Genomic DNA, 13,146 nt, shown 5'->3' with positions numbered 1-13,146 from the left:
TTTTTACATCGGATAAAAGTAAAGACTCAGAGCTTCAAAATGGTATATCATACACTGCAGTTGAGGAACAATGGGAAACTAATTCTGCTTTCAAAGTTGATTTACTTCTAACCCTACTTTTGAGAAAATGGCCCTTGAATGTTTTGTTACACCTACTTGAGAGCTCTTCTTTGTCTACACCCATTCAGCATAGTTCACACCCTCTTAAGGCTTAGCCCCACCCATCTCTCTTATTTACATGTGAGGCCATGTGCTAAACAGAGTGAATATGGTAGTGTAGTAAACTACCAAAGATTTCAAGACTAAAAGTGTTCAAAGTAGTAGCATAAAGTAGAAGTAAAAATACCCTTTATCTAGTCCTTGGCCTATATCCTAATCTGATTTTGGTGCAAATGATGTTGTTCTTCACATTACCATCTCTGGTAAACACACACTATATCAAATTAAATCTATGTTTATTTGTCACATGCGCAGGATACAGAAGGTGTAAACGGTACAGTGAAATGGTTACTTGCATAGTGGATTCTTTTGTTTATGCATGTAGCTAGCTAGCTAAACACTGAACCATAATCCCAACTCATAATACCATACACCTTGCTTGAATCTGCAGGTAGCTAAAGCTTACCAACCAGGTTCAATATTAGTTAGCTAGCTGATATTAGGCTATAACTAGGAATACACATGGCTTTCTGAGATACGAATAATATAACTACAAAGATCATACACCTAACGTTAGCTAGCTAAAAGTGCGCTTTAACTTGCAATGAAAACGACTTTCTGACAAAATATGAAACATAATATCTGAACATGTAGCTCAGTGGAGGCTGCTGAGGGGGGAGGGCTCATAATAATGTCTGGGACGGAGCAAATGGAATGGCATCAAACACATGGAAACCATGTATGTCATGTATTTGATACCATTCCACTAATTCTGCTCCAGTCTTTACCACGAGCCTGTCCACCCCAATTAAGGTGCCACCAACCTCCTGTGATTTAGCTAGACTCTTACCTGTAAACATGGATGAACGCTTCTCCCTCTGTCATGGATGCCCTTAGTTTGAAGATATAATCCAGAGACAGGTGTTTTGTATTTTTTTTGTGGCTAAACCAACTAGGTTCGTAATTTAACCATTTTATTTGTATTTACAGAAGGCAATAAAGTTTTGTTATTAAGGCACATGAAAGTTCACATGTTCCATAAGGCCAACATAAAGCATTTTTATAAAAAACAACTTTTTTTAGTGTTCAAATGCCACTCCTGTGAAGTACTGACATGCGACATACACCTAGTTTCTTGAAACGGGTCACATAAATTAATTATATATACCAATTGATTCTTAAAGAATGTCATTTATAAATGCCTCATGAGCTTAGTTTGTGTCACAACCCATCATAACAGCAAAAAATATGCTTGTTTTACTTCAATGTTTGTAAACATTGTAAATGTAAATAACACTGCATACCCTCAAAACATGGTTAGAAAAATTATTTTGATGGCATGCATCCATATCTCTGTCTATGAATTTGAGAGTGGTTACATTTCTCTTGGCCCATCCCTCAGATTTTGACCAAAACAGAGGCGGGGTGATCGCTTTGTTATTCTTATTCTTAATAACATGTTTCTTTGAGAGTTATTAAAGGGATACTTTGAGATTTATTGAAGTTACCATATTGTTAGCGCAATTGCTGGAAGTCTCTTGGTACATTAGCCAGCTCCTCTCAAAAGCAGGGAAATAGACCTAACTACATCAAAGCTGGGTGGTTGGTCAATTGGAATGTCCAATACACACAATAGACTGACAGGGAAGGTCAGAAGGCCACTAGAGCCATCTATCAATCTCTATGTTCACCACACACTGGCGCAGCAGCAGACGCTGGTTGCTTGCGGCCCCTTTAGAAGCTAAACTAGCTTCCTCAATCTACACAGCACAAAACTAGCTACAATAGGACAATTTGACTGAACACGGTGAAGGATAAACTAGGAAAAGCTACCTAACATTTGACACTCGGTTGGAAACGTTGGACGGAAAGACCGGCTTTGTCTCTTTCTACTATGGATCAGGTGAGCTAGCTAAAGTTAACGCGTTTCAGCTAGCTAGCTTGCTACAGTTCAACAAATCTAGATTTTAGTTGTTCCCAATATACTGTATTATAACTAGAGGATATTTCTAAATAGTGGTAATATTGAACTACAGTGATAATATGATGACATGATCCTAGTTAGAAAGAAAATGCATAAAGTTAGCTAACTGGCTAACTTTTAACTAAACAACCTGGCTAACTAACGTTACTAGCTAGACTAGGCTAATATTAATGTAATATGAAGGTAGTGGCACCCCGCTAGGTAATAGTTGTCGTTGGCAAGTTTAGCTTTAGTTAACATTAGCTAGTTGTTGATTTCTGTAAACAGGAATTCGACCTGTTTTTTTTAGGATGTCATATTGCTGAGTCTACCTAATGTTGTTGCACTCTCACTCCCTACATTTTATAATGTAGCTTGTTGTGAACTGCGCTGTAACTCTTCATCATATAGGACTCTGAAGACCCGTCCAGCCCGTCTCCATCCTGCTCCACTAAACCCCAACCCAAGGTGTCCCCGGGTCATGAAAGTAACCACGGTGACCAGGATTGTCAGGAGATGGTTGCCTTGAGCCTCTACTACGGTGGTGAAATAATACCAGGAATGAATGTTGTAGGCAAAGAGGCTGGCATATACTGGGCATGGAATTGTACAGGTAGGCACTGTAATAATCGGTCTCATTCCAAACCAGTGTTGCAATGGGGAAAAACAATTATACATGTTAGTCATTTAGTAGACACTTATCCAGAGAGACTTACCGTAGTGAGTGCATACATTTTCACACTGGTCCTCCGTGGGAATCAAATCCACAACCTTGGTGTTGCAAGCACCATGTTCTTCCAACTATACCACATGGTTTCTCCTTTAATGAATAGGCTAGTTGAGTCAGTTGTGTTCGTGCTGGGCTGAGTGAAGGCCTTCACACCCAGGACTATAATAATGAATAACAACATATTGAGCTTGACTCACCTGTTGATCTTTTCTGATCCATACAGAGAGAGTTCCAATAAAAACTCTGGTAGTGAGTGGAATCTTTCTACATCGGAACAACTGGGACATTCTACATCGGAACAACTGGGACATTCTACATCGGAACAACTGGGACATTCTACATCGGAACAACTGGGACATTCTACATCGGAACAACCGGGACATTCTACATCGGTACAACCGGGACATTCTACATCGGTACAACCGGGACATTCTACATCGGTACAACCGGGACATTCTACATCGGTACAACCGGGACATTCTACATCGGTACAACCGGGACATTCTACATCGGAAGAAAATGAAGAACCTGGATATTCTAAATTAGGAATACTTGGACATTCTACATCAGAACAACCTGAACATTTGACATCAGGAGAACCCGGACAACACCAGGAGAGGCACACAGCAGCTCCAACGTTCCACTGCTGCTCAGTGTGTGGAAAAGACTGTAAACATTTATCAGCGCTAAAAGTCCACATGAGATCCCACACAGGAGAGAAGCCTTACTCCTGCCTTGACTGCGGCAAGAGTTTTGCTCAAAATGGTACGCTGAAAGTTCACCAGAGGAAGCACACTGGGGAGAAGCCTTTCCTCTGCGCAGATTGTGGCAAGAACTTCCAAACCAACAGGAAGCTGATATCGCACCAACGGAAACATCATCCAGAGAACGTGATCGACCCCTGGTGTACCGTGTGTAGACTAGTATTCAGCACTAAGCCCAAGCTAGAACGGCACCTGAAGACTCACATCGGGGAGAACCCCTACTGCTGCCCTTTCTGTAGCAAGAGGTTCTCCACCAAATGGCGCATGATGCAACACCAGCAGGTACACAGTGGAGAGAAGCCCTTCTCCTGCTCTGACTGTGGCAAATGCTTCACTCATAAATCCACTGTGTCAATGCACAAGAAGAAACACTGCCTTCAGCGAATCCGAGTGGAGCGTCCCTCTGGAACAGGACAACAGGAACAACTCCAGGAGAACAGCAAACCCAGGAAGACTTACTCTTGCTCGGAGTGTGGAAGAGTTTGCCTGGCGTTATCTATTCTGCAGATACACATGAGAAAACACACAGGGGAGAAGCCGTACCCCTGCCCTGACTGTGAGAAGAAGTTTGCTACGAAATCGCAAGTGAAAGCTCACCAGCGGACGCACACTGGAGAGAAACGGTTCTCCTGCCCCGACTGTGGGAAGGACTTTGCTTATCTACGTGATATGAAAGTGCACCAGAAGAAACAGCACACTGAGGAGAATGTAACGTCAGACCAACCTCCTACCAAAACCCACAGCTGCTCAGTTTGTGGACAACAGTTTTCTGCCAGGAACATGCTAGGAAGACACCTCCTGATCCACTCTGGGGTGAAGCCTCACAAGTGTGCCGAGTGTGGGAAGTGTTTCACTCAGAAGAACAACCTGATATCCCACCAGCTGACTCACACAGGAGAGAAGCCTTACAGCTGTGATCAATGTGGGAAGAGGTTCACTCGGAAAAGAGCAATGAAGATACACCAGCAGTCCCCCTGCGCTGTGAAAAAAGGTAAGAGGTAGCCTAGTAGTTAGAGCATTGGACCAGTAACCGAAAGGTTGCTTGATCAAATCCCCGAGCTGACAAGGTAAAAATCTGTTGTTCTGCCCCTGAACAAGGCAGTTAACCCACTGTTCCTAGGCCGTCATTGTAAATAAGAATTTGTTCTTAACTGACTTGCCTGGTTAAATAAAGGTGAAATAAAAAAAAATAAAAGAATGGTCCCTATATATAGGTTAGTTATTATATAGTATATAAATACAGGCTAGCTATTTAAGTATAGGCTAGCTATTTAAGTATAGGCTAGCTATTTAAGTATAGGCTAGCTATTTTATTTTCCATATTGTATTTGTATTCACGAAGCGGCTCAGAGTAGGAGTGCAGATCTAGGATCAGTTTTGCCATTTAGATCATAATCCCTGTCCATGTAAGCTAATGCATTATCTGATCCTAGATCAGCACTCCTTCTCTGAGACACTTTGTGAATAAGGTCCCTGGTGTTGCAATACGGGAGAATAGTAGTAGAGATCTTAGAACATGGATCATCAACTAGATTCAGCCGTGGGAAGATTTGCGGATGGTCGTGGCGGCAGGGACATAATTTGTAGACTGAAAATTGACCTGAAGAAGCCCAAACAGATGTAATGTTTGATAATAATAGTCCCACTAAGCGCCAACCAGATGGGATGGCGTATCGCTGCAGAATGCTGTGGTAGCCATCTATGAGTGGAGATACTTGGGAACTGACTTCCAAAATGTTGAATCAGTTGGAGCTGATTTCCTGGTGTTTTTACAGTCTCTTATGTCCAACAATGATTATAATTTTTTGAATTGCTCCGAAAACTTGGGGGCCCAAATAAAACCGCCCGCAGGCCAAATGCAGCCTGCGGGCCGCCAGTTGGGGAACCCTGTCTTAGAACCTAAGTAGCACGAGATAAGATAAGGGTGAAACATGGCAGGTAACAGAGCCATAGAGAAAATAGCACCCTATTCCCTATATAGTGCACTACATAGGGAATAGGGTGCCATTTTCCCTATTGCTCTGGTGAAAGGTAGTGCACTACATAGGGAATAGGGTGCCATTTTCCCTATTGTTCTGGTGAAAGGTTGGGCACCATATAAGGAATAGGGTGCCATTTTTCCCTATTGCTCTGGTGAAAGGTAGGGCCTTTAACTCCACTAACTCTGTGTTTATCATTATTGTGTTCACACAGCAGACACCAGCCACCATGATGGAAAATACAAGTTAAAAACACCTAAGAAATCACTTCAAATTGAGGGTATCAAGAAATCACTTGGACTCGGGAGACCCAAAACATCACCTGGACTGGGGAGACCCAAAACATCACCTGGACTGGGGAGACCCAAAACATCACCTGGACTGGGGAGACCCAAAACATCACCTGGACTGGGGAGACCCAAAACATCACCTGGACTGGGGAGACCCAAAACATCACCTGGACTGGGGAGACCCAAAACATCACCTGGACTGGGGAGACCCAAGACATCACCCGGACTGGGGAGACCCAAGACATCACCCAGAAGGGAAAAACCAGAGAGATCGGCTGCGGTTGGAAAACCTCAGAGATCTCGTAACATGAAAAAGCCAATGGAAGTGCCTACAGAGGTAAGACATGTGGTATGCGAACTAGGGCTGCCCGACCCTGTTCCCGGAGAGCTACCTTCCTGGAGGAATTTGCTTTAATCAAGCACATCTGATTATAATAATTACCTGATTGATAAGCTGAATCAGGGTAGTTACAACTGGGATTGAAGTGAAAACCTACAGGAGGGTAGCTCTCCAGAAACAAGGGCCTTTTCTCAAGTAGGCAAAAGTCTGTCTCCTCCTCGACTGCTGCGTCTTCCTCTCCTTTGTGAACCGGAAACCCATAAGTGGTCACTAGATGTAGGAGAGTGACAGTTGGTAAATAAGTGACTGGAGGAGTTTGTTCCTCTCTACGGTTACCTCTTCCTGCAGAGGATAGTCTATTGTAACCTACCACGGAAGAGTGTTGATATCCGCAAGGTGAGGCGGAAGGAGAGGACGCAAGATATCGAGCAAATCCAATTGAGATTCTCCCAGGGTTGGGCAGTGCTGATGTAGACGGTCCCAAAATCTAGAACACATCAAATGGGCTCTAGTTAAGAACGCTCACTAGGATCCTAGAGTACATGGGTGCATTCTGAACAGGAAGTGACTGCAACCTTCTTTTTGTTTACAGGATGTGACGCCCCGCCAGTCCGATGATGACGCAGTAGACTGCAACGTGGACAATAGGAATTGGTTACCTAGCAACGGACTAGCAACGGACCAGCCAATCAGATGATGATGATGACGCTGCAGACTGCGACCAAGAATGGGTGGAGGAGGAGGGCAGTCACACACCAGAGCAGAGAGTGAGTGGTCTGAGTACTTTCCAGTCAGAAAGTGTTTCTCAACAGTCCTTCCTAGATTTCTCCCATTCCTGATTCCTCAACCTCCTTGGAGAAGATCTGAGGTTCCTCCTCTTGGACTTTCTCCTCCAATGCATTTATAGCAGGAAAGGGAAAGTCAGTTGTACATCTGAATGCCTTCAACTGAAATGTGTCTTCCGCATTTAACCCATCCCCTATGACTCAGAGAGGTGCAGGGGGCTGCCATAATTGACATCCACGTCTTCAGCGCCCGGGGAAAAGTGGGTTAACTTCTTACATCTAGGCGTTCCGCTAGCGGAACCCCTAGCCAACAGCCAATGCGATCGCATGGTGCGAAATACAAAAACAACTAAAAACCACAATTCAATTTTCTCAAACATACGACTATTTTACACCATTTGAAAGATAAACCTCTCCTGAATCCAATCACGTTGTCCGATTTTAAAAAGGCTTTACAGCGAAAGCAAAACATTAGATTATGTTAGGACACAACCACAGCAAAAAACAACACAGCCATTTTCTTAGCAAGGACAGCCATTTTCAAAGCAAGGTTAGCCGTCCAAAAGCACAAAACCAGCTAAAATTATGCACTAACCTTTGACGATCTTCATCAGATGACATTCCTAGGACATTATGTTAGACAATACATGCATTTTTTGTTCCATGAAGTTCATATTTATATAAAAAAAAAAACATTTTACATTGGCGCGTGACGTTCAGAAAATGTATTCACCCCAAAATTGCCGGTGAATTTACAAAAATACTCATCATAAACGTTGACAAAATATATAACAATTATTTTAAGAATTATAGATACAGTACTCTTTTATGCACCCGCTGTGTCAGATTTCAAAATAACTTTACGTAGAAAGCACATTGTTCAATATTCTGAGTACTGAGCACTATGCTATTCAGTTAGCCGTCCAGCCACGGCATCCCCAAAACGCTGAAATATGTTACAAATATTATCTTACCTTTGCTGATCTTCGGCTGAATGCACTCGGAAGGTCTCCCACTTCCACAAGAAATGTTCATTTGTTCGATAAAGTCCATCATTTATGTCGAAATAAATCCGTTTTGATGGCGCGTCCAGATCCCCATTCCAAAATGCATCTTTCCACCGTCGACGAAAAGTTATAAAGTTCCCTCAGCGTTTGTAGTAACAGGTCAAACCATGTTCACAATCAATCTTTAGGGGGTTATAATCGTGGAATTGCGATAATATTCCAACCGGACAATAGCAGATTCATTACAAAAGAAAAAGAAAAATGGCTAATCCTTCATGAGTGCGCGCGAGGTAAGGCAATGACCCCAGGTCGACCACATACTGTTCCGGGTATTATTCAATCGAATTGTATTCTAGAAGCCTCAAACGAGGTTCTAATGACTGTTGACATCTAGTGGAAGCCTTAGGAAGTGCAATATGACATCACAGACACTGTAGTTTAGATAGAACTTCATTTGAAATGACTACAGCCATCTGAGGTCAAACTTCCTGTTCGGATTTTTCTCAGATTTTTGCCTGCCATATGAGTTCTGTTATACTCACAGACATCATTCAAACAGTTTTAGAAACTTCAGAGTGTTTTCTATCCAAATCTACTAATAATATGCATATTCTAGTTCCTGGGCCCGAGTAGTAGGCCGTTTTTAATTTTAATTTGGGTACGTTTTTCATCCGGCCGTGAAAATACTGCCCCCTATAGTGAAGAGGTTAACTGCCTTGCTCAGGGGCAGAACGACAGATATTTACCGTGTCAGCTCGGAAATTAGATTCAGCAACCTTTCGGTTACTGGCCCAACGCTCTAACCACTAACCTGCCGCCCCTGATAGCAGGTGGTCCAGAGAATGAGAGGATTCAAGGATTCTCCTCTCATGCATTTATAGCAGGTTCAGAGAATGAGGAATGAGGAATCACAGAAAGACTTTTGAGGATTCTAAATTCCTTGACAGGTAGGAGTGTTTCCTACCTGATTTATACTGTCTCCCTTTTTTGGGTTTTGAAGGACACGTCTCTCCCACCCCCCTCTTCCCCCCTGAAGTGCTGGGTTCCTGCCTCTCCCAGTACCTCTGTACTCTGGGGTCTGAAGAGGCTGTCTGTGCGGCTGGTCGACTGCAGAAAAACACAGAAGGACAAGGGTGAGTGTGGATTTGACCAGGAGTTTTCAAACGTCTCCTCTGTTTCTGACACAGTTAATTGATCTATCAATATGTATTAATTGACTCAAAAAACCTATTTAATGTTGTATAGCAGCTCATCTGTGTCGGATAGGGAAGATACTTTAAAGTCCTCCTCCAGTCTCCTTTTCACCTCATTTAACACCCGATTTACTGAATGAAAGGCACATCTCAATAGGTGGTCCAGGTCAGACCAACTCCTTGACGTTTGCAGTTGTCTAAAAATAAACACTATTTTGCTCAAAACATTTCTTTTTGACCCTTTTAGTGTTTGTACTTTACGTCTTTAATTCTGGTTTATTATTAAATACTTTGGAATACATGCGGAACCTTAACGTCATGTTTTTGTTTCACAGGGGACAGCTCTAATGCTCGCTCGCTCAGTGGGAGGGGCTTGCCATCTGGAAAGGCTCCAGGGTTAAAAGTGATCCAGCGATCAGTGGATTTGGAGAAGCCTTACCGCTGTGATCAGTGTGGGAAAGGTTTTCTCACTCCAGTAGGTTTAAAGTCACACCACATAGTACACTCAGGAGAGAAACCTTACAGCTGTCGTGTATGTGGGAAGAGTTTCGCTAGATCAGGTGAACTCGTAGTCCATCAGAGAGTACACACTGGAGAGAAACCTTTTCACTGCTCTGACTGTGGACAGAGCTTTGCTGCGATTAGCTCGCTGATAACCCACTGGCGAATACACACAGGAGAGAGGCCTTATAGCTGTAGTCAGTGTGGGAAGAGCTTCGCTCAATCAACAGCTTTAAAATGCCACCAGCGAACACACACAGGAGAGAAACCGTACAGCTGTGATCAGTGTGGGAAGAGCTTCACTTATTCACAGCTGCTGATAGCACACCTGCGAAAACACACAGGAGAGAAACCCAAGACACCTTACAGCTGTGATCAATGAGACAAGAGATTCACTATATTGAGCAAGTTGAAAATACACAATCGTATACACACCGGAGAGAAGCCTTTCAGCTGTAAAGTCTGTGGGAAGAGCTTTGCCCAGACAGCTGCCTTGGCGGGTCAACTGCAAACACACACTGGAGAGAAGCCGGATACCCCCGTGAGGAGGCAGAAGCAGAGTAGACGAAGGGAAGGTGATGGAGGACAGGCGTCATACCTCTGCAGCGACTGTGGGAAGTGTTTCTCCTTGTTAGGTAAATTGAACGTGCACCAGAAGACCCACACAGCAGTGAAGTCCCACCTCTGCAGCGACTGTGGGAATAGCTATTACAGTGCATCACACCTTAGGGCGCATATGCGGTTCCACACCGAAGGGAAACCTTACCTCTGCACCGAGTGGGGGAGGAGTTTCAAGCTCCCACAGACTCTGAAAAGACACATGCTGACACACACTGGAGAGAAACCCTGCCACTGCTCCATCTATGGGAGGAAATTCACTCATCACCACTCTCTGAAAATACACATGCGAACACACACCGGAGAAAAGCCTTACCACTGCTCACAGTGCCACCAAAGGTTCTATTCATCATGCAACCTGTTTCTCATCAGCGCGTACATACTGGAGAGAAGCCTAACCACTGCGTCGATTGTGGGAAGCGTTTTGGCTCTAGGTCGAACTTACGTGCTCACCAGAAGTCATCACACGGGATAGAAACTTCACCACAAGGGAAAAAGCACCAACGACAAGCACCAGCTGGGAAGAAACCTCATCACTGCTCTGATTGTGGCAAACAGTTTAAGTCTTTGTCCAGCTTACATGTTCACGAGAAAACTCACAGGATAGAAATCCCACACCAGATGTTTCCTTATCAACCCTATCAACCCTGGATGGAGATCATTACTGAGTTACTATGAAGACATCCCAAATGGGTCCCTAGTCACTATATCCTTTATGATCAACCAGGGCTTGATTTTCCATGTGCAGCGCAGCCCATATGGGTGTTTGTGTGTAAGTGCGTGGTTTGAACGGTCCGTTTTTACCAACCAATGTAGGAGTTTGAAGTATGAAAAAAAAAGAAAATATCTCAATTCAACTATAGAATTGACACATCATCTAATGAAATCTTTGTGCAGGTAATGAGCTGTCTGTTAAACATTTATTATTAGGTTTATCTTTTAGTTATGTATACTCTAAAAGAAACCCAAATAACATTGTGTTAAAATGGAACATGAAAGAAATAAACCGCACCACTGCTGCTGCTCTGACTGTGCAGTTTTCACCAAATCAATGTAGGAGTTTGAACGGTCATGAATCATACTGTATAGTTGATGACCAGGGCTGTTTTTTTTTTAAACAGTTTAAACATGAGGCTAATAAACCAGATTCTGTAAGAGATTTCAACCATGAAAAGTGTCAGCATGGTGGTTCTGATTGTTGCTGGGGGTGGGACTGCTTCCTAGGACTGTTACAGTGACCGTATTACCATCACACCGGCAGTCACGAGTCAAATTCCACATGACCATTTTGTCTTGGTAACTAGGCTTTTCCAAACTCTGATGTTGCTGAGGGTCATTAGTAGCCTACCAAACTTCCGAACTCCCTGGTACTCAGCACTCTATTGTCCCTCTAATCACTCTGACATCAATGCAAGTTTAAAGGAAAATCTAATCAAACACTTCATGAGAGCCCATGAGCTCATGTTGCGCAACATTTCTATAAGCTATTGATAAGGGAATTATATAATAAAGGTAAATGAATAAAGAATCCAGCCCTGTCACGTAACCAATTAGTAGTTATGTAGCATGTATAATGAATAATTAAAGTACTAATCGACAGGCCCATAAGGTCTAGTAGAGGCCCGGGACAAAATGTGTATGTGTTTGTGTGTGTGTGTGTGTGTGTGTGTTTTAGTGGGCCTAAGATAACAACAAGTAGACTGTGATTGACCCGGCAGCTGAGGAACTTTGAGTAACCCCGCTCCTCCGCTCTCTCCACTGGCTTCCAGTTGAAGCTCGCATCCGCTACAAGACCATGGTGCTTGCCTACGGAGCTGTGAAGGGAACGGCACCTCCATACCTTCAGGCTCTGATCAGGCCCTACACCCAAACAAGGGCACTGCGTTCATCCACCTCTGGCCTGCTGGCCCCCCTACCTCTGAGGAAGCACAATTCCCGCTCAGCCCAGTCAAAACTGTTCGCTGCTCTGGCACCCAATGGTGGAACAAGCTCCCTCACGATGCCAGGACAGCGGAGTCAATCACCACCTTCCGGAGACACCTGAAACCCCACCTCTTTAAGGAATACCTAGGATAGGATAAAGTAATCCTTCTAAACCCCCCCAAATATCTGTAGATTAAAGACCTGGCCCCTTTCTGAGGGTTCTTTACAGGCTGGTGGCGAACTGGTATGCGACAGAAACGGTGACGAGATCCAACCAACATTGAATTCTCAGCTGCAAGATAAGGTCAGTAATCTTTATTCATTAGTTTGGGGTTAAATTCTAAACTTACTAAAAATTGACTTAGAATGGACTGGATTAAATTCCTATAAAGCATTGGTCAAGATAAATGTGAGGGAGGATTTTAACTGTTAAACTACCAGTAAGTAAGGTTTGTACCGGGTACACCGTCCATATAATCTAATGTAGAGAAAGTTTAAGACAAAAGTATCTATGTTAGTGTTGGGCCGGCACTGGGTCACAGATCTAATTAAGAAATTTCGAAGTAAGTATCTAACAGTAAGACCTAAAAGTAAAACTGGTTGCAGTAAGACCTAAAAGTAAAACTGGTTGAAGTACAGTAGCCGGAAAACGTAATATAGAAGGCGAAATAAAGATAAGTAAGTTACGTTAGTCTAGGACTAACAGGAGTAAGTGAGATTAAGTATGATAACAGTAGAGCACACATAGATTGTGAGATTTCAGTATAATAACAGATTATAGAAGCACACACACAGATTGTGAGAATTGGAGCTAATATTGAGACCTAAATGATAACTGGTCAATAATATATTAGGCGGAAAACATAATATAGAAGGCGAAATATAATAATAAAA

At 43.2% G+C, this 13,146-nt stretch overlaps 1 protein-coding gene across 1 annotated transcript; it reads left to right on the top strand.

Annotated features, from left to right (window-relative positions):
• Nucleotides 1-957: 957 nt before the first annotated feature.
• On the top strand, nucleotides 958-11,857 carry LOC106564057 (uncharacterized). The gene is made up of 7 exons (XM_082968740.1): nucleotides 958-2,062; nucleotides 2,534-2,735; nucleotides 3,076-4,607; nucleotides 5,810-6,222; nucleotides 6,818-6,992; nucleotides 9,018-9,150; nucleotides 9,546-11,857. Exons 2-5 carry the CDS (start codon nucleotides 2,722-2,724, stop codon nucleotides 6,920-6,922), a joined length of 2,064 nt encoding a protein of 687 aa, XP_082824866.1. The 5' UTR covers nucleotides 958-2,062; nucleotides 2,534-2,721; the 3' UTR covers nucleotides 6,923-6,992; nucleotides 9,018-9,150; nucleotides 9,546-11,857.
• The last annotated feature ends 1,289 nt before the right edge of the window (nucleotides 11,858-13,146 follow it).

Source organism: Salmo salar, chromosome 02 (assembly GCF_965601325.2).
Source record: "Salmo salar chromosome 02, fSalSal1, whole genome shotgun sequence".
Classification (NCBI taxonomy): domain Eukaryota; kingdom Metazoa; phylum Chordata; class Actinopteri; order Salmoniformes; family Salmonidae; genus Salmo; species Salmo salar.
This window is presented reverse-complemented; position numbering and strand designations above follow the sequence as displayed.